The 26,580-nt window shown below is 52.9% G+C and overlaps 13 protein-coding genes across 13 annotated transcripts; 8 read left to right on the top strand and 5 right to left on the bottom strand.

Moving 5' to 3' along the window:
* Window positions 1-497: 497 nt before the first annotated feature.
* PG997_014637 (uncharacterized protein) lies at window positions 498-3,813 on the top strand (the record flags this gene model as incomplete). The annotated part of the gene is made up of 7 exons (XM_066818951.1): window positions 498-916; window positions 975-1,755; window positions 1,837-2,183; window positions 2,368-2,598; window positions 2,663-2,861; window positions 2,918-3,190; window positions 3,265-3,813. The coding sequence occupies 7 exons, from the start codon at window positions 498-500 to the stop codon at window positions 3,811-3,813; spliced, it is 2,799 nt and encodes a 932-aa protein (XP_066661139.1).
* A 689-nt stretch (window positions 3,814-4,502) lies between these two features.
* PG997_014636 (uncharacterized protein) lies at window positions 4,503-6,238 on the top strand (the record flags this gene model as incomplete). Its single annotated transcript, XM_066818950.1, has 2 exons — window positions 4,503-4,670; window positions 4,724-6,238. The coding sequence occupies 2 exons, from the start codon at window positions 4,503-4,505 to the stop codon at window positions 6,236-6,238; spliced, it is 1,683 nt and encodes a 560-aa protein (XP_066661138.1).
* A 606-nt stretch (window positions 6,239-6,844) lies between these two features.
* Window positions 6,845-8,211, top strand: PG997_014635 (O-methyltransferase; the record flags this gene model as incomplete). Its single annotated transcript, XM_066818949.1, has 3 exons — window positions 6,845-7,181; window positions 7,236-7,365; window positions 7,434-8,211. The coding sequence occupies 3 exons, from the start codon at window positions 6,845-6,847 to the stop codon at window positions 8,209-8,211; spliced, it is 1,245 nt and encodes a 414-aa protein (XP_066661137.1).
* A 331-nt stretch (window positions 8,212-8,542) lies between these two features.
* PG997_014634 (uncharacterized protein) lies at window positions 8,543-9,401 on the bottom strand (the record flags this gene model as incomplete). Its single annotated transcript, XM_066818948.1, has 2 exons — window positions 8,543-8,851; window positions 9,231-9,401. 2 exons carry the CDS (start codon window positions 9,399-9,401, stop codon window positions 8,543-8,545), a joined length of 480 nt encoding a protein of 159 aa, XP_066661136.1.
* Window positions 9,402-9,408: 7 nt separating this feature from the next.
* Window positions 9,409-9,843, bottom strand: PG997_014633 (uncharacterized protein; the record flags this gene model as incomplete). Its single annotated transcript, XM_066818947.1, is given in 4 exon segments — window positions 9,409-9,549; window positions 9,609-9,691; window positions 9,723-9,778; window positions 9,797-9,843. 4 exon segments carry the CDS (start codon window positions 9,841-9,843, stop codon window positions 9,409-9,411), a joined length of 327 nt encoding a protein of 108 aa, XP_066661135.1.
* Window positions 9,844-10,217: 374 nt separating this feature from the next.
* Window positions 10,218-10,509, top strand: PG997_014632 (uncharacterized protein; the record flags this gene model as incomplete). Its single annotated transcript, XM_066818946.1, has 2 exons — window positions 10,218-10,302; window positions 10,364-10,509. The coding sequence occupies 2 exons, from the start codon at window positions 10,218-10,220 to the stop codon at window positions 10,507-10,509; spliced, it is 231 nt and encodes a 76-aa protein (XP_066661134.1).
* Window positions 10,510-10,986: 477 nt separating this feature from the next.
* PG997_014631 (uncharacterized protein) lies at window positions 10,987-11,811 on the bottom strand (the record flags this gene model as incomplete). Its single annotated transcript, XM_066818945.1, has 2 exons — window positions 10,987-11,441; window positions 11,745-11,811. The coding sequence occupies 2 exons, from the start codon at window positions 11,809-11,811 to the stop codon at window positions 10,987-10,989; spliced, it is 522 nt and encodes a 173-aa protein (XP_066661133.1).
* A 662-nt stretch (window positions 11,812-12,473) lies between these two features.
* On the top strand, window positions 12,474-13,478 carry PG997_014630 (proline iminopeptidase; the record flags this gene model as incomplete). The annotated part of the gene is made up of 3 exons (XM_066818944.1): window positions 12,474-12,627; window positions 12,675-13,149; window positions 13,211-13,478. 3 exons carry the CDS (start codon window positions 12,474-12,476, stop codon window positions 13,476-13,478), a joined length of 897 nt encoding a protein of 298 aa, XP_066661132.1.
* A 1,544-nt stretch (window positions 13,479-15,022) lies between these two features.
* Window positions 15,023-15,691, bottom strand: PG997_014629 (uncharacterized protein; the record flags this gene model as incomplete). Its single annotated transcript, XM_066818943.1, has 1 exon — window positions 15,023-15,691. The coding sequence occupies one exon, from the start codon at window positions 15,689-15,691 to the stop codon at window positions 15,023-15,025; it is 669 nt and encodes a 222-aa protein (XP_066661131.1).
* Window positions 15,692-16,997: 1,306 nt separating this feature from the next.
* PG997_014628 (uncharacterized protein) lies at window positions 16,998-18,161 on the top strand (the record flags this gene model as incomplete). Its single annotated transcript, XM_066818942.1, has 2 exons — window positions 16,998-17,034; window positions 17,146-18,161. The coding sequence occupies 2 exons, from the start codon at window positions 16,998-17,000 to the stop codon at window positions 18,159-18,161; spliced, it is 1,053 nt and encodes a 350-aa protein (XP_066661130.1).
* Window positions 18,162-18,308: 147 nt separating this feature from the next.
* On the bottom strand, window positions 18,309-19,751 carry PG997_014627 (homogentisate 1-2-dioxygenase; the record flags this gene model as incomplete). Its single annotated transcript, XM_066818941.1, has 4 exons — window positions 18,309-18,862; window positions 18,925-19,226; window positions 19,382-19,621; window positions 19,681-19,751. The coding sequence occupies 4 exons, from the start codon at window positions 19,749-19,751 to the stop codon at window positions 18,309-18,311; spliced, it is 1,167 nt and encodes a 388-aa protein (XP_066661129.1).
* Window positions 19,752-20,537: 786 nt separating this feature from the next.
* PG997_014626 (uncharacterized protein) lies at window positions 20,538-21,315 on the top strand (the record flags this gene model as incomplete). Its single annotated transcript, XM_066818940.1, has 2 exons — window positions 20,538-20,745; window positions 20,825-21,315. 2 exons carry the CDS (start codon window positions 20,538-20,540, stop codon window positions 21,313-21,315), a joined length of 699 nt encoding a protein of 232 aa, XP_066661128.1.
* Window positions 21,316-22,873: 1,558 nt separating this feature from the next.
* PG997_014625 (uncharacterized protein) lies at window positions 22,874-24,751 on the top strand (the record flags this gene model as incomplete). Its single annotated transcript, XM_066818939.1, has 2 exons — window positions 22,874-22,918; window positions 23,909-24,751. The coding sequence occupies 2 exons, from the start codon at window positions 22,874-22,876 to the stop codon at window positions 24,749-24,751; spliced, it is 888 nt and encodes a 295-aa protein (XP_066661127.1).
* Between the last annotated feature and the right edge of the window lie 1,829 nt (window positions 24,752-26,580).

Raw genomic sequence — 26,580 nt, 5'->3', positions numbered from 1 at the left:
AAAGCCGAGAGTGCACTCCTGTCCCCGTCGGTGGTTGCAGACTCGCAAACTGTCAACATCGAGACCACCGGCGTAATAATAATTCGTACAGAGTGAAGCTTCTCTTTTGATGATTCGCATCCAGCAGAGTTCTGAACCGTAATTTGTTTTAGTTTTCAATTTTTATTCCTTGTTATTTTCTCCAGTTGAAGGTACCAATACAACATTATCCAATTACTCGGGCTCTACATTGGTACATGTATTTACCCGGACACAGGCACGTGAATTCGTGTTGTTGTGCCAGGCAACAGCCCTCTACACGTTTTTTCCTTGTACAACAAAGGGACTTGGAGCAAACCGTCACGAAAATTCTTTATCTCGTTTCACTCCAAAAAGGGCATCCAAACGATTCATGTCCGTCATTAGAATGACTAGCCATTTTCTGCTTGTTTCGTGGACTTAATCAGTTGCGACTTTGCGCGTCCCAAAACTTACGAATCGATTTTCATCCTTCGACGATGTCCTCTTATTCGCGGGACTCCGACGTCACCGAGAGCGAGGTGGCCGAGAGCGACGAGGACAACCAATCGTCCGGATATTCCGTATGGACGTCCTGGAAGTCCCAGTTCAACTGGAACCTCCACGCCATCGAAACATTTGGCGATATCGCTTGGTCGGCGCAATACCAACAGCTCGTCCTCCCAGGCCTTGAAGCCGGAGGCACACCGATCCCACTTCCTCTGTCCACGCCTCGCGATGCCGAAGTTATCCGAAAGGCGTGCCATCAGGCTCCTTTTGGCCGCGGTGATGAGACAGTGGTTGATGAATCTGTTCGAAAGACGTGGGAGGTTGGCCGCGAGGGCTTCCAGCTTCTGAACCCACAGTGGCCCAACTTCGTCAATGCACTTGTCAAAGATGCTTCAGTAGCTCTCGGCATGTGAGTATCTCCATGACGCGTTCCACACAGCTCCGGTACCCTAACAGTTGCGTTCCAGGCCACAGAATGTGCGGGCTGACCCGTACAAGCTTCTTTTGTATGACCCGGGATCCTTCTTCAAGCCGCACAAAGACTCGGAAAAGGCCCCTGGTATGATCGCCACATTGGTAATCTGCCTTCCATCGATCCACCAAGGAGGAGACGTCCACACCTCTCACAGCGGGCAGAAATATGTCCTCACAACGAGCCAGCCCTCCGCGTTCGACGTCACAGCTCTGGCCTGGTTTTCTGATGTTACCCACGAGGTCAAGGAAATCACCTCCGGCCATCGCTTGGTGCTCACCTATAACATTGTACTGGAAGATGGTCCATCTAGCCGTCCATCAGCGGATGGCTTTGCTCTACGTCAGACCGTGCCGGTGAACATGCTGAAAGACGCTCACGCCCACCTCCCAGATGCAACAAGGCTCTTCTACCCGCTTTCACACAAGTATTCCGAGACCGGCCTGTCTCTGCATAGCATGAAAGGCGTTGATAGAGCGCGGGTGTACGCCTTACAGAAAGCTTGTGCTTCGTCTGAGTACATTCTATTGCTTGCAAATATCACCAGAACCTATACTGGGCTGGCTGAGGGACACTATGATGAAGGTTACATCGAAGATCACTATCATCTCACGTACGCGGCGACAGGTGAAGGGGCTCCGGTTTGTAAAACCACGATGGACTTTCAGCCCAACTTCATAGGCCCAGATCCATATGAGCGTGATGCCGATAGCTTGGACGGCGACGAACACCTGGGAAATGAAACCTCGCCACCAGAGAGTAGATATCATGATTCGGTAAGTAGATTGTCGCTCCCCATGGATGCTTTCACACAACTACAACGGATAAATGGCCCTGCTCATACTTTATTCTTCCAGGCTGCTGTCATTGTTCGCAAAGACGACCTATCAAAGTTTCTCTACCTGAGGGCTCTTTCAGACGACACTCTCGCAGCGAACGTGGCTGAACTGGTCACGGGGCGTTTCTACAGTAGTCGTGACCAAGCCCCCAATACCACTGTCGATATATTGAAGCATCTTGTGGAGCTGCCCAAGAGGGGAATGGGCAAAACCCTTCCCAAAATCCTATCATTTGCCATCAAAACTGGCGATCGCGACTTGTGGGACGAGGTCATTACTTCTGCTGTAACTGATTTCCACCGCCTTGTCCCGGGTTCTCGCCGTTACGGTGATGATTACCACCGGTCCCGCGGTCTCAGGTCCCAGTACGGTGAAGATGACAAATGCCCATGGGCCATGGGAAGTCTGACACCTGTACTGTCGAGGCTGGCACGGCACCTGAACGAGGGCAGTATGGGCCGTCTAGAGGGGAGACTGGGATCAGTAGTAAGTTGGATATGACAAGTCCCACTAGGTATCCCGTTCACGAGCACTAACTGCATTCCACAGTCTTGGAGAGATGGCAATCAACCTTTATACATTGGAGAATGTCAACGAGGCGCTGGACGGTCTTCTGAAGGGCTTGAATGCCGAGGGTGCCAGACAGTCCCTTCAATCATGGCGACTTTCTATCCCGGAAAATCGGTTCAATAGGTCCAAATTCTGCCTCGAGTGGAACGAGGCATCTACTATCATGGCCATCTTGCAGAAAGGGAAAGGTCAGGACTGGGTGAATGAGAGGTGAGTAATCCACTGTGCGGCTCTGGGCGTACATTTTCTTGATAGCACACGCATACTTACTAAGCCCTTCGGCATTTAGCTTACTGCCGGCGTTGAAGAGCCGCGCCGAAAAGTCTCTACACCTTGCTCTGATACCTGATTTGCTGGATCACAAGGAGATACCAGATGTAGAGGCGATTATCAAGACGATCTTCTGGGGCACTATAGACCAGCTCAAGGTCGACGAAAGTGACTTGGAACGACACTTCAAATACCCTTACGAGGTGGGACATGGCAAGCGTCACTGGGGAGGCAAGTATGAGAGCTACGAAAGACGCAGGTGTCTCTCTTCATGGCGCTCGCCAAGAAACTCGGGTTGCACGGGCTTTCGGACGAGGCAGACCGGTTGATAGACAACTGCTGCGGCAGTATCGCGGAAGCACACCGTCCAAAGCCTGTGCAACTCCAAACGAATACTGGCATGTGGGGTGGCCTACACGTCTATGAGAGCCCGCGCCTATTGGCGGAGTACATCCTGGCCGACTTTGTCGATGTTGTCCAGCAATCCGGAAGGCCAGCACCCGCAAGCTTGAAGCCCTTCTTCGAGAGTCTGGTCCGGCATTACGTCCACTCCGAACTTCCCCCTGGCCCAAGAAACCGGTTGGCTGGGTGCACAATGTGCGACAGTGTGGCAGCAGCGGCAATTTCATCGGCCGAGAACCCGAACGTTGCAGGGAGAGCGGGCCCTGCAAAGAGCTCCACGACTTCCTCGTGTCCGAGACCGAAGAGATGCACCGCTTCGAGCTACCCTGGGAGGAGCGTAGTCACCTCCAGCGCGGGCTGCCGGGGAATCTGTTTCGCTGCAAAGAGGTCGACAAGTCCAAGGACGGCGCATCCCCCGCTGCTCTGGTCGTGACGAAGCTGGGAAAAGAGTACACGCTCGACCTCGATATACACAAGAAGGACATCGCGAACTTGGAGAAGCGGCTCCTGGCGTTCCGGACCCCGTTCGTGCGGGCCGCGCTCGGGGACGAGCTCTACGAGGAGCTCGTGCTGCTTGGCGGGATCCGGAAGCCCCCGCCTGGCGAGGACAAGGATAAGATCGTGCCCTTGTCGTGCAAGGAACCCGCCGCGTGGCCCAGTGCTCCTTTGCAGGTCTCGGAGAAGAAGAAGAGGCCGGCGAGTGGCAGTTTTGAGCAGCCGGCTGCTTCGAAAGCAGGAAGAAGAAGTCCATGAAGTAGGACTGAGGTCGACTTGGCGGAGGTACGACGAAGGCACGGTTGATAAAGAAGAAGAATAAGTTGCGGTGACCGGATAGAAAAGTTTTGTTTGTTTGATGATGAGACAACCTATTCTGTGGTTGGAGTTTCTCGTTCGGGCAACAGAGAATGGCAATGCGCCCGCCGTTTTGCAACGTGGTCAGCCTGGGTTGAGTGGTTGTAGGGCTGTTGAATATGCTCACTCTACATTCTCAATAGGAAAATATGTCATTCATCTTAGGCCTTCCAAAGGCACCGAGGCTTTGACAAAATGCTGTCCACAGTTACCTAATTGAAATTGTCCGTCGGTGTAAGGCCTAGTTGCTTTTCTGTGATGGAGTTCCAAGGTGACTCCGTCTTTGCAGATCCCCCAGGTTTTGCAGGCCCTAGCAGGGGCCTCAACCCCAATTCCGTCCCCCGCTGGCGGGATTAGGGGGCATTATGGCGGGGTGATTGGTGCGCCTACCAGAAACAGGTCCCCTAGCAGTCAAGGGAACAATTACCAACTTCCCGAACAGTCAGTCAGTCAGTCATTCAGTGAGTCACGCCGGAGTAAGATCCTACATATATACCAAACCTTTGGATACTTAAAGGATACTAGCAAATTCCCGATGCTTTATACCATTCGCTTTTCAGTGAGAAACAACATCATAGCAATTGATATAAATGGATGCCATAACGCCAGACGCTAAACCACCCGCTGGTGTGCTAACAGGGCCTCCCGCAGTCGCGGTTCCTGCTAACACCGGCATCCCGACCGAGCCGCTCGATCTCATCGAAGGCCCCAAGGTCCGCACAAAGCTGCGTCTCTACGCGATCTTGTCCGGCCTCTATGTGAGCAACACACTTCCGTCCATTGAAACTACCTAGCTGACCATGTCTCCCAGCTCGCCCTCTTCGTGGCCGCGCTCGACCAGACCATCGTCTCCATCGCCATCCCCACCATCACGTCGGACCTGCACTCCGCCCAGGGCTACGTCTGGATCGGCGGCGCCTACCTGCTGGCCAATGCCGCCACGGGGCCCATCTGGGCCAAATGCAGCGACATCTGGGGCCGCAAGCCCCTGCTCCTCGCCGCCGTCGCGCTCTTCACCGGGGCCAGCCTGCTCGCAGCGCTCAGCACCAGCATGACCATGCTCATCGCCGGCCGCGCGCTGCAGGGCGTCGCGAGCGGCGGGCTCATGCAGTTGGTCACCATCGTCATCTCGGACCTCTTTAGCGTGCGTAAGCGGTCGCTCTACTTGGGCTACGTGGGGTTCGTCTGGGCGCTGGCCGGGTCTTCAGGGCCCTTGATCGGTGGCGCGTTTACGCAGTTTGACTGGCGTTGGTGTTTCTGGATTAATCTACCAATTGGAGGACTCACCTTCCTTCTACTAATACTCTTCCTGGACGTCCACAACCCCCGCACGCGTATTAGGGAGGGCGTCAAGGCTATCGACTGGATCGGCACCATCTCCATCCTCGCCGTAACCCTCCTACTCCTCCTCGGCCTCGACTTCGGCGGCGCCATCTTCCCCTGGACCAGCCCCAAAGTCATCTGCCTGATCGTGGTCGGCAGCCTCATGATCGGCTTCTTCGTCTTCAGCGAGCAGCGCCTGTCCAAGTACCCCCTCATCCCGCTGACGGTCTTCCGGAACGGTTCGAATAACGCGACCTTCGTCGTGGCTTTCGCTCACGGCATGGTCCTGATCGGCATCGAGTACTACCTCCCCTCTTCCTGCAGAGCGTCCTGCAGGCCTCACCCCCTCCGCAGCGGCATCCTGATGCTGCCGCTCATCGGCACGCAGGCTGTCGTGGAGATCCTCGCTGGAGTTGTGATTCATCGCACGGGTCGGTACCAGGAGCTCATTTGGGCCGGCGCGGTGCTCATGACGCTCGGGACGGGACTGTATATCACGTTCGGGCCCGATACGTCGGTGGCTATGGTCGTCGGGCTGGAGATCCTCGGCGCCCTCGGCCCCGCTCTCCTGTTCCAGGGACCCATGGTGTCGATTCAAAACACCGTGAGCCAGGATGAGACGGCGTCGGCGACGGCGTGCCTCGGCTTCATCCGGAACCTGGCCATGTCCCTGTCCGTCGTGCTCGGCGGTGTCGTGTTCCAGAACAGCATGGAGGCGCGGCAGTCAACCCTCGCGGCCGCGGGCCTCGGCGCTTCCGTCCGCGAGGCGCTTTCGGGCAGTCAGGCCGCGGCCAATGTCGGGATCACGCAGACGATCCGGGACGTCGTCCAGCGCCACGTGGTCTTGGAGGCGTTCTCGTGGAGCTTGCGGAACATGTTTATCATGTACACTTGCTTGTCCGGGGTCGCCCTGGTCTCTAGTGCATTCATCAAGCACCGCAAGCTCAATAAGGAGCATAGGGAGACCAAGACGGGGATACAGTCGTTGTCTAAGGCTGGGTAGACTATCGAATAGTTAGCGGGGGGGGGTCATGGCTCCATTTGTATCTAGCACATCAAAGAAGCAGGAGCATGTCGAGCTTCCTGTGGTTGACTAAGTGGGGGTCGGAGCGTGAGCATTGCCTAAGTCGTTAAGATCATCGTACGATCATTTGCTTTCAATGCTACATGATGTCGCTTGGCGAGGCCGAACGTCAAGTGCACTTGGGATATGCTACACTCTACTTCGGGCAGCGGACGGAAGCTTGTTATGTGGTCTATCTGTAGTTTCGGGGAATAGGGGCAAGTAGATCCTGACTCGATATATTTTGGTTACACGAACTTGGCTCCATATCAATTCGTCATTTCACATGCAAACCTTTAATGACGGTTCTTTATGTTTTCGTCTACACCATTGCGCTGTGTCAGCCTGCGCCTCACGGCTGCATAGCGCTAAGGCATATTGCAGTTGCTGGGCCTCACTTGAAGACTTTCGGCGTATTCTTGCCACGATATTGGATCCTGCCAAGGAGCGATCTTTCTTTCTCCTCATCTTGTCATCGTATGGTACCCCGAACTTCAACACACTTACTTCTGAGCGATTACCAAACCTCGGGCCTCGAGTAAGATCATGGGCGAAATCGGATACCGCCCTCAAGTCAACATGATGACGAGCCCTATCGAGCTCCTTGACTCCATTGGTATCGACTCGTTCAAGAACGACACCGAGAGATATGCGGCAAAGGAGGCCGCACGCAGGCTCCTTGCCCGCATCGAGACGCCCTTCGAGAGGATCTGGGCCCTGGCCTTTGAGAATCCGGTCCTAATCGCAGGTTTACAGTTGTGTCAGGATCTTGGTGTCTGGGCCAAATGGACCGAGGCTGCGAGCAAAGGGGAGGATGGAAGAATTCAGACCTTGGATAGCCTTCTTGGTTTTTGCAATACCCCCGTCGAGCCGAACCTGCTATGTATGTTTTGGCGCGAGCCTGTCGGTCTGGCACCAACTAACGCATGCTGACTAGATCGCTTCTTGAACCATATGGCGGCCCTCAATGTTCTTGAAGAAATCGGGCCCAACACTTGGAAGCCCACGGCATTTTCGCTGGTTATTGGTGATGGTGTATCCTACATAGACCAGGGTGTCCGTTGCGGGTAAGACTGTTTCTCAGTTTTTCGATGATCAGTTCCCAGTGATCATCAAACTAACAATATTCCAAAAGCCTGGACCACACCATCCCCTGCGGCGTCAACCTCGCCAAGTTCCTGAAAAAGAACGGCTACCACGAGCCCCTGGACAAGGACAAGTTTGATAACTACCGTGCCCTATTTGGTGACGACTTCTTTGCCTTCTGCCAGAAGAACCCCGGCGCGGGCGGCAGCTTCATTGGCCTTATGACGGCGCTCCGGAACCACAAGATGGTCTGGACCGACGTCTACGACACCCGGCGGCTCCTCGAGCGGGCCAACTTGGAAGGAGACGGCAAGACACCGCTCTTCGTCGATATCGGCGGCGCGCACGGCCTCGACACGCAACACCTCATTTCCCGGCACCCGGAAGAGATACCAAAGGATGTACTGTTTGTCGAAGACCTGCCCAAGGTCGTGTCGACGCATGCGCATGAGGAGCTGGACCCGCGTATTAAGCGGGTTCCGTACGATTTCTTCACGCCCCAGCCTATCCTCAACAGCCGGGCGTACTTCCTGCACGCGGTGCCGCACGACTGGCCCGACGCGGACTGCCTGCGCATCTTTGCCAGCATCAAAGCCGCCATGAAACCCGGGTACTCGAAGTTGTTGATCTACGAGGTTGTGTTGCCGGCGCGGGGCGCGACGAGTCTCATGACCACGCTGGACTTGCAGCTGATGAACTGCGTCTCGGGCCTGGAGCGGACCGAGGGGCACTGGGCCAGGCTGCTGGGAGAGGCCGGGTTTACGATTGTCGAGATATTCCGGCATCCTCGGGCGGTGGAAAGTGTGATCGAGGCCGAAATGTTATAGATCTCGATCTCATACTTAGACTACTTGGACTAAGTAAACAATAGCTGAACGATGGAAACCATGAGCACAGGACTGTAGAAGTACAGTGGTTGGGGTGCTCGCAGGAGGATAGAGTGGTATACAATATACATTGTCACGCCTTAGCCTGCTCAATCTATCTATCCCCTGTCATTCTACAGTCTGGGCAGCTCATTGGTTAGTAACAAGTCGTGTCTTATGACTTTTCCCCTGCTTACAACTCCAGGAGCTAGTGAGAAGTTGTCGCGGACAGAAAGGCAATGGTTGCCCTACTTGAGTTGGCGCAGACGGCGTCTTTCGCGGTGTGTGGAACCTAAAGTCGCACGCACTTGGGATGTCCCATGGCATGAAGGGGGATCTGGTCCGATTGGGTGCCTGCTTTTTCTGTTCCTTCGCTCGGACCAGTACTGAGCGATCTCTTCATGCCATCATGAGCTCGAGACGCCTCCAAGTCATGACGTTCAATCTGGAAGCTGCTGCCACGCAGAAACGAAAACTCGAATATGCTTCTCATGCTGTTTATCAAATCCGAGGTCTTGAGCGAGATGGCCAAGACTCGAAGTGATGGCAGGTTTACGGCAACGAGGGCCATCCCAGACTCCAATATGGTGTAAAAGAATGTCTGTGTGATGAGACCTGAAGAACCAAATACCAAATAGAAGGAAATCAGCAATTGCGGACTCGGCATTGCGTCCTGGGCAAGTGAATCAAACTTACGGTTATAGTCGGTATTGAAAAGGTAATATGGACCTCCGATCTCGACTTCGACATAGGACACCATTCGGGCAATTGATGCACCGAGACCACTATATTGCAATTTAATCATGGAATCGGTAGCCGGAGGGGACTCTCTTACACCAACGCTAGAAGGAACACCGCCATGATGGATAGTTTCCTTCGCAAAGTTGTTTGCAGTTGCAGAATCTAATATCGGTGTTATTATCGGTAGCTTGAGGGGATAGGTACTCTGAGAGAGCTTGGGTTGATATGATATAACGTACGCGAGGTATTGGAAGAACCAGAATCCACACATCCAGGAGGAAGTCGGAAGTAGCAAGGCCGTAGGCAAAAGGGAATGAGATTGTGTAGTATTGGTCATAAGTACCATCGTAAAGCGCCGAAAAGTGCGTACCACATTGGAAGCCGGCAAGAAACTGAAAACGAAGAGCCATATAATGACTATAACCACCGATACCCATATGATGATGTTGAAAATGCCTCGTTTCTCAATGGTGCAGAATATCCGACGGTAGAAAAAAGAGCGCTGAGTTTCACAAATCCGAGGGTGCAGTTGGTCAGGATATCGAGAGCAATCTCAGACTGAGCACATATATTACATTCTTGAAAATAATCGAGGAAAGGCAAGACGTGAGACTCACTTCCTGTTGGGTTTGTAGCTTGGCAGCTATCTCCTCAGGGGTCAAATCCGAACTGGAGTAGCCCAATCCCTTGTTGTGTACCACTAAGCAAAAGCAAGAGTTAGCTAAACTCACTTTCTACCTCATTACATCGGTATATTGTTCCTTGAGATTGACTAATACAGACTGCTCTGTTCCATGTTACTTACTTATGAACACGCACGTCGATGCACCAATATAAGATAACTGAAGCCATTATTGGTGACGTTGTTAGCGGGCACCGATCAACAGCGCCCAGGGACGGGCTTGGTGAGATAGACATACAAGTGCAAAGGTAGCGGTCCAGTCATCCGCCATGAGGGGCACTTTGTGTTGTTTGCGCGCCCAAAACCGAAGGCCGACGGCGATGATGGAAAGGCCAGTCATCGAGCCGCAAAGAGCCAGGACGCCATTTTTAGACGAATCGGACAATCCAAGAATTACTTAATCTGGGGAGAATTCCTATGGACAGTCTGTATGGTTCTTCTGTAGTAGCACTTTACCAAATCACTGCTATTGCAAAGTTTCAGTCACCGCAAACCTGTCCGTATCATCACCTTACCTTCTCCTCCCGGCTTGATAGCTACTATCATGCTATTTGACGCATCTGCAGTTGCTGTCTTGGCTTCTCTAGCCGTCCTAGCCAGCGCCATGCCAGTCTTCGTCGGCAATAATGGTAATTATCAGTCTCTTCTCTCCCTTGTTCCAACAGAAATACCTGACAATCCATCACATAGAAGGTATCAACGGCATCGTCAAGAGGGTCCCATGCCCAGCGAGCAAGTCCACCGAGGCAGCATCTGCAGACTACAAACGGGGTATCGAGGATGAGGATGCGTTGGGTGACGATACTCCAGGTGCGATCATCGCCTGCAACTTCTAAGAAAAGGGTATTATGTTGGAGCAACGCTTCGTCGGTCCGCCTTGCAAAGCCAACCCTTAGAAACATATTGATCAGCGAGATGCAGCGAGATGCAGCGAGGGATGCAGCGCGGTGGTTTTATATACAGTGCATATTTGGTTGCTACTTCCAGAATAGACCTGAGCTAAACTCAACCACAACCATTATTCCTCATGACTATTTTCCCGAATGCTGTGACTGCCTTTGATGCGACTAACTGTATATCATTAGAAATAGAATAGGTATCCCACAGACCCTCGCGCACTACACAGGGGTAAAATGCACTCTGGATACCTACTTATAGCGAAATATAACGGGTGTAAATATCAATAATGAATCGAATTTCCGAAGATGAATCTTGGCGAAAAGGGGGCTGGGTGGATTGGTATTGTGTAAAACAGGATGTTTCAAATATCTATCTAAGCACGAGTAAAATGCATATATATATAGGTTTCTATATTAATCCGATCCATCTTCCACATTCTCCCAAGGTCTTGAGCCGTCTGGACAGGTTTTGTAACGATCAATCTCACTGAAGCCTGGCTTTGTCCATTCTACCGGCTTGTGGCATGCGCTGCGAGCACGTGACCACTCCAATAACTTGGTCCAGTCACGACACATCTTGATCGTCCCGGTACCGGCTCGTGGTGAGTTCTCGTGGATGTTCTTGTGTAGCCGCCCAATGTACAGAGGGGTGTCGTTGGCGTTGCACATGACCGACTCGCGCAACACGTTGAGGCAGTTCATAACATGCGGGTAATTCCATGCTCGCTCAGCTTCAGGAACGCCATCATGGTCTTCATTGACAACCCCTCGAAGGACATGCTTTCGGGAGAGCGCATTGATGTCAACGTAGGGCTCTTTACCGAATGGCGGCGGAACGGGAAAGAGTCCAGAGAGAATAAAAGCACTTACTACGCAGTGAAGCTCATGCGAACTGGTCATGATATATACGTCTTTGGATAGGTCCCACGGCCAACGCTGTGAGTGGGGTAGACCTTGTGATATGGCATAGTTCTCTTCCAAGTGCCACAAAGCCGTTCCACGGCTCTATGTCAACATGACCCCATGCAGCATCTTGAATCGTCCGGTTCAAGCTACCAAAACTGCTGCTGGAAACAACCTCTGTTGGTATGTTGCGCGTCAGGCCAGCTTAGTAGCATTACATGTAAGTCATTCAGGCGTATCAGATCAGACGGAGTCTTTGCTGGACGTACCGAACTGGGTTGGTAGCTCAGGGGAGAGATCCCATGGTCTTATAAATATTCTGTAGACCAGGAACATGTTGGAGCACACCGAGGCCACAAGAATGATTGAAAGAGTGATAGATGCATGTCTCCATCGCTTGGACACATGTGCTGGCTTGGTGACTCGTGAAAGATCTTTTTCTTCCACCTCTGGTGCGCCTTATGGGACAAGCGTGTAATCAGAAGACATGATGGCGCTGCCGTCGATGACGGCGCTGGACAGTAAGTAATTCAAAGAGAGTAGAGAGTATTTGTGTTCGTAGGAGAGACAGAGATGCAAAGAGAGAGAGAGTACCCTTCGCTTCCACGACATTCAGCAATAGAAGACCGGGCTTGCAGCACAGTTGGACCCCTGCACTGCGCCCCTGAGATACATAGTGTATCACCAACTGATCTTCTTAGCAGCTTGACCCGATCCACACTCCACTGTGATTGCGACGCATGCCCATATTCCGGTGGGTGGGGGCGATGCGGGCAGACGGCATATGCTATCAAAAGCAATAAGTCACCGAGATATTCCAGAGTGCATTGCTGTTTCGGGTCAGTTGAAGCTGTCGGCCCAACATCTTGGTGTTCAGTAACCCCTCCCTGCCCACGCCTTAACTTCCAACACATCAACAAGGTTATCACCACCCCAAAAGGTAAACAACACTCCAACCTGTTTCCGCAATTGATATTGTGCCCTATCGTTGTCAAGTCATGGCCACCAATCCAGTCTGCGAAGAGGGCAAGGCACCTTTTGAGATCCCGTCAATTGACGAGTCTTGCTTTACTTACTACAAGATCGTTGGTGATCTCTCCTCTGGCACCACCCCACTACTTGTATTACATGGGGACCTGGCGCTGGCCACGAGTATCTTCTGACTTTCTCGGACCTTTGGCCTAAGTATGGGCTTCCAGTCATATTCTATGACCAGATAGGCTGTGCGTCGTCTACCCACCTCCGCCAAAAGGCCGGCGACGAGACGTTTTGGCAAGAGCAGCTGTTTCAGGACGAGCTGGACAACCTCATCGATCACATCGGTCTACGCAGCGGTCCCGGATTCCATCTGCTTGGTCAGAGCTGGGGCGGCATGCTGGGCTCAGCCTTTGCCTCCCGTCGGCCTCCAGGTCTGCGGAAGCTGATACTCGCCGGCGCACTGGCAAGCACCGAGCTCGCCGTCCGCGGCACCGACCTGCTCAGAGACCAGATGCCACCACTGCTAAGTCAAGCGCTGGGTAGCGCCTTGCAAACCAGAGATTTGGACGGCGTCGGCTTCAAGGTCGGGAATGAATACCTCCAGAAGACACACGTGTGCCGTACGAAGCCTCTGCCAGATGACCTACTTCAGGCGTTTCAAAACATCAAAGACGACAACACCGTCTATTCTTCTATGTAAGTACACACCTTATTTACTTGTCACGTTCAGGTCGATCTTCTTTCTAATCTGTTACAGGATGGGGCCGACTTATCTTCTGCGAGGGGGTTCGCTGAAAGACTGGACCGTTGTGCCGCGTCTGTCTAACATCACTGCACCGACCCTTGTTATCAACGGAGAATACGACACGTCTCATGACATTGCACAAGCTCCCTTCTTTAACATCATCCCTCGGGTTCGCTGGGTTCAAATTGCAGGGGGTGGCCACATGTGTCATGTAGAAGGCGAGGGACGTCGCGACAAAGTTTTAAAACTAGTGGGCGATTTCCTGACTGAAGGGAGTTGATCTAACTGTCCGCCCTCCACACTGCCTATGGGACGGACTGTCAGCATAGAAGCAGGCATCATCGGTCGAAGAAATGCCAAGCTTACAACTGTGTAAATCGCTATAGACATTAGTCCAGTGAGCGTTAGACAGAGCACTGAATAACCATTTTATCCATCTTATAACTGGTCTCCATCCAAGATTGAGATCATTATGTGACCCTTGACTGGTCGTAACAAGTGTGACCTCTGGTAGCAGGGCCGTCGGTATCCATGCCACGAGAAATGGAAATAGAAATAGCAACTGCCGGGTTTGAAATATGACCCATGAGCCGCGAACTTGCCATCGTCGGTGAACACGGTGGCCTTAACCTTAGATACTCCTTCGCGGCTCCGCGGCCAGAAATGGGCTTATGGATGAAGGGTGTGAGTGTCAAATAGCTTGCCACACCAGCGTAGGGCTTGCCATCCCAGGACGGAGGAGGACGAACACCCGCGACGACTTGTTTTAACCCGAAACAATACCGTCGATTATGTGGTCGGCGGCGGTCAACAAGTCCGAGGTCAACGGTACCCCGGCAAACGCGCCGGCCATAGCCACGGGGACGGCCGCGACCTTGTCCAGGATGCTGGCGTCCCCAGGTGCTGTCGCTAAGTTTGCTCACGGACAAGGACAGCTTCAAGTTTCCAGTAAACGGTATCCGCCTATACTATCTTTGGATACGCGCTGGGGAATAGCGCTTTATATCCTAGTCCCAATTGGGCGGGGCCATGGTGAAAAAATTAGGAGACGATGGATGTCGAAGTTAGATGGCTGGCCACGAACCGTTCATCACTCTTAGTTAGATATCACACAAAACAATGCGACATGCAGTATCTTCTATAATAGGCTCATGGACTCACAGTGCGCCGCCGATCATCTTCCCTCCAGTCAATTCCCCTCGGCCAAGTGAGGCCAGCAAAAATAGATGTTTCGTGACTCGGCTGGGGCTCGATCCCAGGACCTTCAGTGTGTTAGACTGACGTGATAACCAACTACACCACCAAGCCATTGTAACTGACAAGACCTTCTTGATGTCGAGAACTGCTTGTATTGCAGTCCCTATCCTTAGTTCCAAATTTGATTTGTCAGAACCCGCCATTGTTTGTCCTGTCATGACCCGGGCTGAGAAAGAAGGGTTGCTTGCGACTAAGTAGAGCCCCGAACTCGGACTGAATTGTTTTGGCACGATGTACAGGCCAACTACAAAAACTAATGTTCATAACTGGATATATCGGCCCTGTTATGATCAAAACCACCTTAATCTTAGCAGCGTCGGCCCAGGAGTCACCCTCCATAGCAGAAGCCATATATTGGCATTCCTGCGTTGCAAGAGACTTCACGGAACGTCGCATACTCAAACAAGTGTCTGACGGCAATTAAGTATGCTTCTCATATCATTACACGCCGTGTGGCCACTAGCTAACCGATATCCAATATTCTAGGTCTCTATCATGAACATGCCATATCCTTCGTGTATTTACTCGCCCGTATGCCGGTCCTTGCCCAAAATAACAGTGCTGACCTCATCCAACGGCCTCCCCCGTCCTCAGCACGTCCCAAATATACATACTGCAATGCGACGCGTGCGCCTCTTTATCGTTCCAGGGCTCGACCGACACGGCGCCGCCGCTCGCGGCCGACCGCACCTGCTTCCGCCAGGTGAACAGGCAGTGCGAGATGTGCCACTCCACCGTGGTCCAGTATTCCCGGCCCTCGCGCGCCAGCTCATCGATGTCGGTGAGGTTGACGGGGGACCGCTGGGCTTCCGTGATCAGCGCGACGTTGCGCGCGTCCGAGATATAGTAGGGCCAAGCGCCGTTGGGCCCCGACCCGGCGGCGTCGAACTCGGTCATGAGTTTGTGGTCGACGCAGTGCGGCGGCAGCCAGTCGACGGCGATGTGGTCCCAGGTGCAGCCCATGGCGACGGCCTCGGCGTCCGATGTGCCGCACCAGCAGGGCGAGCGGTACTCTTTTCTCAGAACGGACTGAGCTAATTGCAGGGCCCGAATGGACGTATCTATGGCGCCCCAGGCTGCCAATAGCACGACAGCAGTAGCTATTAATGTCTTGCTCAGACCCCAATCCTGTGTCTTGGCCTTTTGCCAGAGCTTGGGTTTTGCTCCTGGCTTCTCGGGCGTAAAGTCGGTTCGCTCGGCTGCTTCGGGGTCGGTATTGAGGCTTTGGTACTCCATCGTTGTCTCTCGGGGATTATCGCCGCTCTGAGCGATTACTATAGGGATGTTGTGTGAGACTGTTATAGGAATGATGTATGAGATTGATATGAGGTCGTCACACAGCAATAGGATGGTAATAAGTGAAAAGTCTAGAAGCGACTTCCTCCAGAATATGTGAGATGAGAAAAACGGTTTTCATGTAAGAGTCCCCCGGAGAAGTGGGTGCCTGGAGTATGTATTCAATCCTCATAGGACTTGCTGTTGGTCTTACTGTGAGAGCTTGGGGGCAGCCCGGCCGGCAGAGGCGAAGTAGAGTCGGCATGAACGCTCACTCGCAGGCTGCCATTCTGCAGTCAATAATTCTGCAGTGCCAACATTGCATATCGCGCTCCCTATTGGTGTGATCTCTAGGCTGATGTCAGCCTTAAGTTGCAGCGGCCATGTTGATTGGTTACAAGGCTGACATACGTGAAGGCGCCCACAGCCCGGCCCTGTATCACGGGAGGAATTTTCGGTTCGCGCCCTAAACGGCGGCTCCGCCCCCTTGTACTGCCCCCTTGTCGCGGGCGCTACCAGCCTTACGAGGCTAAATGATGGGCCTGCTTGGTCAATTAGAGCAGAAAAGGATTTTTACATATGAATTGCGGACGACTGGGTGAGTCAAGCTGAGGTAAGAGTCAGTTGTGGTCCTGAGCTAAGATGCCGGGCTTATCTAAGACGACCTGTCGCTGGCGTCCAGGCTCCAAGAAAAAACAGTCAGCAACACGGCAGCATGCAAGTTGCATGACCATGGCATGGTGCACACCAACACTCATCAGTTCTTGGTTTTCTGCTTACTGCAGAGGTTAAGAGTGGCAGCCGTTGGAATCGCGATAATCGTTTGACGCAGGCCCTTGATGTTGCTTTCATCCCTGAAGTCGGACCAACATCCGGGCGCACACACACATGCCGACCCACAAGAACGCAATGAGGGACTGATTTTGAGTCCCCAAACGGGTTCAATCGACGTAGAAAAAAGCAGGCAAATGAAAAGCTACTCTCATTATTGGTATTCTCCTTACAGTCTAAGTGGCTTCATGATTAGCAATTGAGTTGATTGCATAGAACAATTTCCAGTGCTTGGGTTGCTGCTGGTGGTAATCGCATCCCCACCTGCGATACGATTCTAATTGGCCCAATTGAACCAGATCAACAATGTCGTCATAGCCATCCAACGATTCCCGAGTTCACCAAACCACGTGCACTTCCTTTTGTTCTAAAGATACACGCATTACTGTGCATAGATGTCAGAAGAGCCCCCCTGAATAGGTAGTAAGGTACCACCATGAGTGGGAGCACGAACCGAGATGTGATGCTTGTGAGTAACCACTTCTACCCAAGCCAATTTGTCTCGAGCCTTGATCCTGCATCGTCATCTCACCTTCTTCTTTCCCTTACCCGCGCATCTTGCTAATGCATCCAACCACCCCCAGGCCGGCGCCGCCGCAGCCTTCACCGTCGACCTGCTCATCTACCCCTAGACACCCTGAAGACGCGGCAGCAGTCGCAAGACTTCCTGCAGACCTTCGCGGACCCGGCCACCAAAACCAAAGCGCCCTCGCGGCAGCTGTTTCGGGGCCTCTACCAGGGCATCGGCATCGTCATCGTCGCAACCCTGCCCGCGGCCGGGACCTTCTTCACTACCTACGAAGCCGCCAAGACCTTCCTGGGCCGTCACGTCGGCCCCGCTGACCATGCCGCCGCCGCCGCCGGTGGTGGTCGCAAGAAGCTGGTCAACCTGCCCCAGCCGCTCGTGCACTCCGCCGCCAGCGCCTTCGCCGAGATGGCCAGCTGCGTCGTCCTGACGCCCGCCGAGGTGATCAAGCAGAACGCGCAGATGGTGCAGCGGCAGCAGCAAGGCACGGCAAGCAGCGGTGGCATCAGCGGTTCCTCCTCCGTGAAAGCGCTGCGGCAGCTAGCCGGCGGCGCGGGCGCGGGCCGGAAGCTGCTGTCCGGGTACACGGCCATGGTGGCGCGGAACCTGCCCTTCACGGCGATCCAGTTCCCCATCTTTGAGCACGTGCGGGAGCTCATGTGGAAGAACACCAAGAAGGAAGAGAGCAGCCTGTGGCGGACGGGCTGGGTCACGGGGACGAGCGCGGGGTTGGCGGGCAGTTTCGCGGCCGTGGTCACGACGCCGATGGATGTGGTGAAGACGCGGATGATGCTGATGGCCGGCGGGGACGACGAACAAAAGCGTAAAGAGAGCAAGGAGGGGGTGCCGGCGGAGACCAAGCAGGCCGCGAAGGCCAAGAACGCGCGGGGTGGGCTCGCGGTCGCGAGGCAGGTGCTGCGCGAAAGGGGCGTGCCGGGTCTGTTCCGCGGCGCGGTGCTCAGGGCGGCGTGGACGGCTGTCGGCAGCGGCTTGTACTTGGGCATGTACGAAGTCTCTAAAGTATGGTTAACAAGAGGGAGGGCGAGCGATGAAGAAGACAGCAGCTTTCCATAAGTAGGTTTCATTCTGCCCTCAATCTTTTATATACATAGAAGAAAGCCAACTCGCGTTTCATAGACAGGTCCAGGATACAATGTACACCATAGAGAACCATGCAAACTCCCGATTGAGAAGTTCAATCTTGGTCCTTCACCCTGGAGGCTACATCTTGGCCAATCGCCCCTTGGCCTGCGGGTTCTTCTGCGCGCAAGTAAACGCCCACTCGCTCAGCACCAGCGGCCGTTCCGTCTCCAGCACAAAAGCTGTAATACCGTTCATCTGCAGCTTCTGCGGCCTAGACGTATCGATCTCCCGCACCGCCCGCATCTCGGAATCCGACGCACCGTGCGTGCTCATGGCGCCGTGCAGCCCCGCCCCGAACGGCGCGAACCGGTTCGCCACTTTATTGACATCGTTGGAGGGGAACTCCGGGTCCTGGTTGCTGACGATGGCGCTGAAGAACTCCTGCATCGTGTTGCGGTGGTAGTAGGGCAGCCAGAGCGTGTCCTCGGACACGCTCCAGCGCGGCGGGACGATGACGAAGTCTACCACCGCGGTCCCCGGTTCGGCGCCGTGGTGTCGCGCTGACAGGACTGTGTACAGGCTCGGATCGTGCTCGTCGAAGAGTGTATTGCCCAGCGGGCAGAAACGGCCCAGGTCGAACTTGTAGGGGTAGCAAGTCCCATGCCAGCCCGCGACGTCGAAGGGGTGTGTGTCTGGATGCAGTGCCACGGCTTGCCCGCCAGTCGCGACACGATGGTCCATTTCTCCCCGTCACGATTGTTGGCCTTGGCGACACCGTCCACAGTTGTGCCGTCGAAGAACGCCTTGGGAACCTGGAAGTCGCGCACATTGGCCAAGCCCGTCGTACCTATGATACCGAGGTCCGGCAGCCGGAAGTGGCCCTGGAATAGCTCGCAGACGAAGCCGCGACACGGCTTTCCGCCGGGCAGGGTGACGCGGTACCGAACGCCGCGCGAGATAACGACGATCTCGTTCTGGCGCACCATGAGGAAGCCCAGCTCGGTCTGGATGTCGAGGGCCCCGGACTGCGGAATGATGAGCATCTCCCCGTCGAGGCTGGAAAAGACGTGGCGGGCCGGCATGTCCTCAGTAATGCTGAAGGCCCAGATGGCGGTGCCTTCCTTTTGACAGGGTCGCCGTTGCTTCCCAGTAGGGCCTGGCCCGTAATCCAGTGCGCCTGGTCGGGGACGGGGAAGGAGGGCCAGAAGTACGAATTGGGGTTGATCTGGGTCGGCGCCGCTGACGTCTGCGGGCCGTAGCCCGACCTTATCTCCAGAGGCACGAAGTCGCCATGCAGCATGGAGGACTGCGACCGGTACAGGAAGGTCTGCAGGTATTGGTCGCGCGGCGAGGTGAAGGCGCTGCCGCTGATTCTCTCGGCGTGCAGGCCCAGTGGTGGCTTCTGTGGCGTGTTGTTTACTTGCGGGATCGCTCCTTGGAGAGCCTCTGACCTAAGCCCGAAGTTAGCTGGCTTTCGACCAGAGATGATTCGATAACCAGAGGAGCTTACGAATGATAGTTGCCCAAGCCGTCCAGGTATTGGTACGGGTCCTCGACCGCGAATCTGGTCATGGGGGCCATCTTCACGATCCGCTTCAATGTCTAGGTAGGAATATGTCCGATTATGATTTGCTTCAAGCCAAAAGCTCTGCTGGAGAGTGCTGTTGGCCTTTAGGGGACTGTAGCTCATACTTCTCATTCCCTCCAAGCAGCCAGGAATGCATTCTTGGGTTCTTTTGGCCGCGATGGAGTCGGGACCCGATCAAGCCAGACCCGAAGCAAGATAGATGAGACTCGCGGCCGTACGATCTAAAGGATATTGAATGTCGGCTATCGTGTTGGTCCCAGACTTGGGCAGCATGCCGAGGCAAAACGACATTGAGGATGTGACCCCAATTTACGTATCCTCGCAGCTTGCCCGGGTTGGAGATCTCTTGCGCCAACAACTCGCAGGCAGGCGGAATTGGCAATGTGACCAGTAACATAGACCCAAAGGCGTTCAACTGGAGGCCTTCGCAAAACAGCACCTCGTTTTAGCAGTTGGGTGGAAGATCGTTGTGTGATGGTGGGAACCCCGCAAAGTTAATGTATTGGGGACGAGGCCCCGAGGAATCGCACGACACTGGGCCGAGTACCGCCAATCTGCGGGGAAACACCCTTCAATATGCAACTAACGTGCTTTACTAACTGATGTCAGCTCACAGACCAATCTTGCTTCAAGCCAAGACCACTATGACAGACCGACGACATGTATCTAAAATGTTCCTCTGATGAAGGTTACTGTGCTTCATACCACAGCTGCCACAGTGGAGAATGTCGCTGTCCTAAACGCTTCAACTTGTAATCCTGGCCGCCTGCTCACCAACCATGGCACATGCGACATCTGCTTCCAATACCCCTATCACCCAGGTTCTCTATGTTGATATTCCACCTTCGTCGGATTTGACAAACGAATCGACTGAGCCAGGGCTGAAATGGGCCAAGCTCCTCGATACCATCGCCTGTTCCCCGGGCTTCGTGCGCCTGTATTGGGGAAGGCGCCTGGAAGAGCCGGAGAAAGTACAACTTCATATCGGTATTTAGCTATCTGTCCTCGAGCTCAAACCCAAGTGCCTTTGCTGATAAGGACTAATTGAAATGCCATGTACGCCTAGTCAAGAAGACTCTCGCCCATCATCATAGCTTTATTTCCATTTCGTCCTACGTTGACGAGGTTCTACCTGTACTGAAGGGCCTCGCAGTTCCCGGCTCTCCAATTTCGATCCGGCACATGTCTCTAGCCCACCAAGTCCTCGCCAACCCCTTTTCCAAATCCCTGCTGGGCTATCCCATCGGCACAGCCATCTACAAGTCATGCAACGACGCCTGGCACGAAGGGGCTTGGCCCCTGTGGACGCATGTGGTCCGCCATGTACCCGGATGCCTGGGTATCGCAGGAGGTCAGGTTTCGGAGCCCGTGGACGACATGGGAGGCAGCTACTGTGTGTATGTGGGGTGGCAGACCGTTAAGAACCATGACGACTACCATCACACTGATCACTTCAAGAAGCACTCGGTCATTCTCAGGATTGGGCATGAGGGCTGGACGGAGTACGGGCACGTGGTCTTTATGGGAATCAGGGAGAACCAAGGAGGGCGGCTTTGACGGACAAGGCTGTAAACACGGGTAAAGGTTTTGGTTGCCAACCTACCTCCCTTTCATGAGACACTGATCCTACATACTCTGAGCTTCATTTATATAAGACTGATCTGGTAGATCCAATTGAGCCACCACAGAGTTGGGATTGTTTAATGTTCCACATAAAGCCAAGGTCAGTACCCAAGTACTGTCAACTGATGCAACCCCCTGGACCCAGTTTTGTGAGAACAAAGGAGGAAGTCACAAACGCACGCGGTAAGCGGCTTCCACCAACAACCTCGGCGAGCCTACATTAACATTTACAACGAGCAATTTCACCATCTCCCACCAACTTCTTCCACAAGGCACTGTTAGTGTAACGGTTATCATCTACGTTTCCCATCATCCAATGTGTGACAACGTAGGACCCGAGTTCGACTCTCGGACAGTGCAGTTACTTCTCTTTTTGCTATCTATCTTTTTACCACTTGCTTCTCATTCGATACTTCGGAAGGTCCAGTTGAATGGGCTAATCATGCTGCCCAATCATTTGTTTTGTTCATGTCGGGGCATTGCATTCGGTCAAAGGGCCACACAGTTCGCTTGTTTCAAGTTGGCAATGATGATACCTTGCCCATCCTCGGGTGGTTGGTAAAATCCTTCTATCTCGAGGCCCGCTGCCACCATTAGCACCTTCCATTGACTCTCGATCCTCTCCAATCCAGACATGGAGAGCATCACCATTAGGTCCCACTGAGCTGGCAGCACAAAGTCAATTATCAATTTACAATTTTGATTTTCTTCGTCCCACTCTGCTTCTGCTATCTTTGAGAATTTCCTCGGCCATCTTCCGCTTGGCCCTGGTAGGGACAGAACTGTGGTGATCAAGTAAGCGGGCTGTGACATCGTATTGAGGCTCTACACAATTGTGATGGGTCCATTGGATAACAGTGACAGTTGATCTTATCGACGCTTTGCGTCAATTACCATTTCATAGGTTGCTTCATGTGCCACTGCTAGCAAGCGTTCGGCGCTCGCCATCGTCACTACTCTCCACGAACTCGGACAACATATGAAATCGAGCAGCGTCAAGGGACAGGGCAATGTCGATGCAATACGTCGAATTCCGCCCGTTATGTCTCATCACTTTGACCAAGTCCAAAAGATCTCCAGCTAGAAAGAAGAGGATCGAATTGTGCTTTTGGTAGGCGAAAATATTTTGTGGAGCTCCCCTACCCCTTTCTTTATGAGCTCCAGATAGCAATAGCTGATTTCCCCCGGAGCGCTGCGGCAGCTAGCATTGTCGATGCCTAAATGTACCAAAATACAAAGCAAAATATTCTTTTATTTGGAACTCATTGCTTTGTTTTATGCGTTGCTAGACAAGCGTCTATATCGTATCTCGCTTGTTCCTGTACTAACATGGTCAGTAGTCAGGTACGTCAAGTTATTGTTCAAATTCACAAGATTTCAAGGCAACTACCGTACGGTTGAAAAAATTCTCGGCCGGATCCCAATGCTTCTAAAAGGATAACTGCTCGTTGGCCCCTTCTTGAGGTAGCTGCTGGGAATGCAGGCGCCTACAATGAAAACAGCTGTGGCCTTGTCAGAACACGTTGGCCTTATCAAGGTACGTTTGTTAGACTACTTCTACCGAACACCTCGGGTTCGAGCATCTCGGGATCACATAAAATTAAGGGTTTAGCCAAGTGTTACACACCCCATTCCAAGGGAAACCAAGAAGGCGGGATGACAAGCGTGTTGTGCGAATTGGATGATCTGAAGGCATGAGCGTACTGGTGGGTATGAAGTAGTAAGATAGAATGGGAGAGACACAAGAGCAATGGTTCGAATAATGAAAACAGAAATTTGATCCTGAATTCAAAGAAACAATTGGCAAAAAAGCTAGGTTGCTCCGTGACGGAATCGAACCATACGAAAAACCCCCTTGAATACTTCAAGCCAACCGCCAACCGGGGATTGTTTCTGGCCACTTCTACGCAGGTGTTTACCTCTGCAACCAACTAAGCTGCAGCTCGCACAGGGGCCCTACTTCGCAAGCTGAGCTATCATTGTTGGTGGTTGCTGAAAAGATCAGTTATTAGGAATTAAGTACCTACCCTCTCTGCTGCATCTTCCCTATAGCAACAACCGGTTGCTCCCTAGCTTGTCCTTACACATTACTGGAAATATTGACTCCCATCGATTGTTCCCATGACCTGATTTACTAACTATTTCGCTATGATGACTATTCCTGTCATTGTAGTATCGCTTGACCACACAGACTTACTTGCCTACTTATGCCGCCACTTAATACAGCAGTTCCGAGAGAAGCATGCAGCTACTTTAGATGCGAATTTGCAATAACAGAGATGAATTGACCGCAATATGATGCAGGTGAACGAAGGTCATGAACTAAAGATATAACTCAGCCGCAATGCGAATATCAACCTGGGGCAATACGCCGGTTTCACTTCCCAGTCCTCGAGCTTTCATATTCCCTCACACCCTGGCAAGTTGTTGACCACCATCCTTCAAGCCTTTGCTCATAATTCCATGATTGGCAACCCGAGAAATCAACCGCGAGATTCACACTGATCAATAACATGAACAAGTTCAGTCTCCGTTTCCAGAGACCACCTGCTTGTGGTACGTTAGACCTCGCCATCAAGGCTCAAGAGCTCATCATCAGAACTCTCGTGCTCAGAGCTCAACTCCTCGTACTTTCGCTTTGAGATTCTCCTTCCTGTTTAACCTCAGCGGGTTGGATGTCCTCCAACTTCATCGAGAGCTCCTCCTTCTTGACCTGCACGCCCTTTCCCGCCTTCTCTCTCAGTGCGTCGTTCTCAAGCTCCAGAGCAAGGATCTTTCCTTCGGCATGGCTCAGCTTCATCTTGAGATCGCGGTTTTCGTCCAACTTCTCGCTAATGTCATCGGCTTTCATGTCGAACTTGCCCTCAAGATCCTGGATATGGTTCGCCTGGATCAGGCGCTGCTGTTCATCGGCCTCCGACTTGGCAACTTGATCTCCCCAATGACCCTGGCTTCCGTGTTTGAGGTTGCGCTTGAGCTTCTTGTACTTCTGTTTGACGCCGATGGAGCGATTACGCTCTTCGGTGAGCTTGCGGGCACCTCGCTCCTTATTGGCGGCGGCGGTCTTCTTGTACTCCCAGGCCAGACGCTCGGCTTCGACATTCTGCTGCTTCACTCCCTCATGCAGAACGAGGAGTTGCTTCTTGGTGGTCTTGGAAAGGACACCTTTCTCTTGGGCTACCACCTTCTCCCACGCGATGCCGTGCTTGTCGGTGATGGAGAGGGGATTGGCTTGACCCTCTTCGCCCTCATCGTCGCCCTCTTCGATGGGGAGGTTGGCCTGTTCATCAAGGCGCTTTCTCTCGAACCAGTAGTGGAAGTACTGCGGATGTCGTGGCTCGGACGTGTCGTTAGTGGTGAGCTGGCCTGACCATGAGTAGTTGTTGTTGAGACCTGTGAAGTCCAAGATTAGATCCTCGGCTGATGAGAACGGAACTTGATGAGGATTACTTACAAGCCTCGTACCACTGCTCCTCGGCCATCAGACGGTCTGCGTGAGCCTGGGAGATCAGAGGCTGAACGTTGCGTTGGTAAAGAAACTTGACGGTGTTCTCGGTCCAGGTCCTCTCAGTGGCGGACTTGGCTGCTGCGCCTTGGAGATTTCCGACCTTCTCGAGAAGCTGCACCTTGGGCGACTGTACGATCGAAGCCTGACGTACACGCGTGAGTCAATATCCGAATGTTTCCAAGATTCCGTCCCAATTGGAGGATCTACTTACCGAAGACATGATGATGTATTGTGGTGGCAGCTAGAAATTGCTTGCTGGAAGATGTCGAGATTGGACGGTAGATATCGTCGAGTCCAGATGGAAGATATCGTCGAGACCGGACGGAAGATGTCGAGAACGGACGGAATAATTATTTGGTACTGGCAACAAGGAATTTGTGACGGTATGTGTTCAGGTTGCTTGTCGAGATCAGAGTCCTTGAGAAATGTCCAGAGGGTCACGGCGTGAGTGAGGGTGTTGCGGGCAGATGAAAGGAGTCTGAGAGGATCCGGGATCTTGATGATGAAGTAGAGGAAAGGTTGAAATATTCGAGGCACACGACGGAACCGAGATTATTAATGGTGATCAAGGCCGTTGAATGCAGCCGTAGCTGCCCGAGTAATTGCGGACCCAAACGAACAGGTAGTGTGTAGGGCTGGAAAGTGAAGGTGCCAAGATAAAGGGGTCGGCGATATTGTCACACTTTTCCGGAGGGATACGATGGAAGCTATATTATCAAGGGTGTTCAAAGCCGTTGAATATAGCGATACGTTCCCGTGTAAGTTCGGGTTTAAATGAACAAGTAGTATGCAGGGGCGCAAAGTGAATGTAACAAAATAAAGGGGTCGGCGATATTGTCTAGATAAAGGGGTCGTCGATATGGCGCCCCTTTCGGGAGGTACACGATGGAACCTAATGATCAATGGTGTTCAAATCCGTTGAATGCAGCGGTAGCTTCCCGGGTAAGTTCGGGTCCAAACGAACAGGTAGTATGTAGGTGAGTAAATTGGAGGTGCCGAAAGAAGGGGTCGTCGATATCGTCGCTCCTTTCGGGAAGGCGCGACAGATGGTTCTTGATGTTGGCGACGTTGAGAGCAGTGAAGTAGACCAGTACCCAGCAGCGAAACCATGCCGCTCACCGATCTCCTACTGATATCTCGTGCGAAAGACAAGTTGTTGCCCGTAAGAAGGCTTTCATAGGTCGCTTGCAGGTAGTCGTCGCCGATCAAGTGCCATCTTCAGAGTGTGATCGCGCTGTGCAGAAAAATTCAACGTGATCAGACAGGAAAATTACAATTCATCGACGGGCCCTTCCAACCCAAGAGACAATTGGCGAACTCATGGAAACAGTTGGCTCTTGTTTCCAAACCCTAGGTCTGTGAACGGCATCGCCTTGGATGACAGTGATCCATTATCTTGCCAGCCAGACTAGACAGTGTGAAGGACCTCATATTCCTGGCAAGATTGTGAGGAAACACTTTCTGTAAACTCGAATTCCTGTGGTGCTATCACTGCCAGGACCTTACCCAGTACACAATCACCAAGATGATCCTACAGAGCAGCTTAACCTTAAAGGAAAATATGAAAATATCATCCATCTTTACGGCAAAGGCTTTATCGAATAGGTATGTATTATGTCTCAGTCGAGGCAGCTTGGGGTATATGTACAACACTTGCTTAAAGACGTACAGCGAAAGAAGCTTCCTCATCT

This window comes from Apiospora hydei, assembly GCF_038363865.1.
Source record: "Apiospora hydei strain CBS 114990 chromosome Unknown utg000010l_segment0_segment0, whole genome shotgun sequence".
Classification (NCBI taxonomy): domain Eukaryota; kingdom Fungi; phylum Ascomycota; class Sordariomycetes; order Amphisphaeriales; family Apiosporaceae; genus Apiospora; species Apiospora hydei.
The sequence above is the reverse complement of the archived record's forward strand: the minus strand, read 5'-3'. Positions and strand labels throughout refer to the sequence as shown.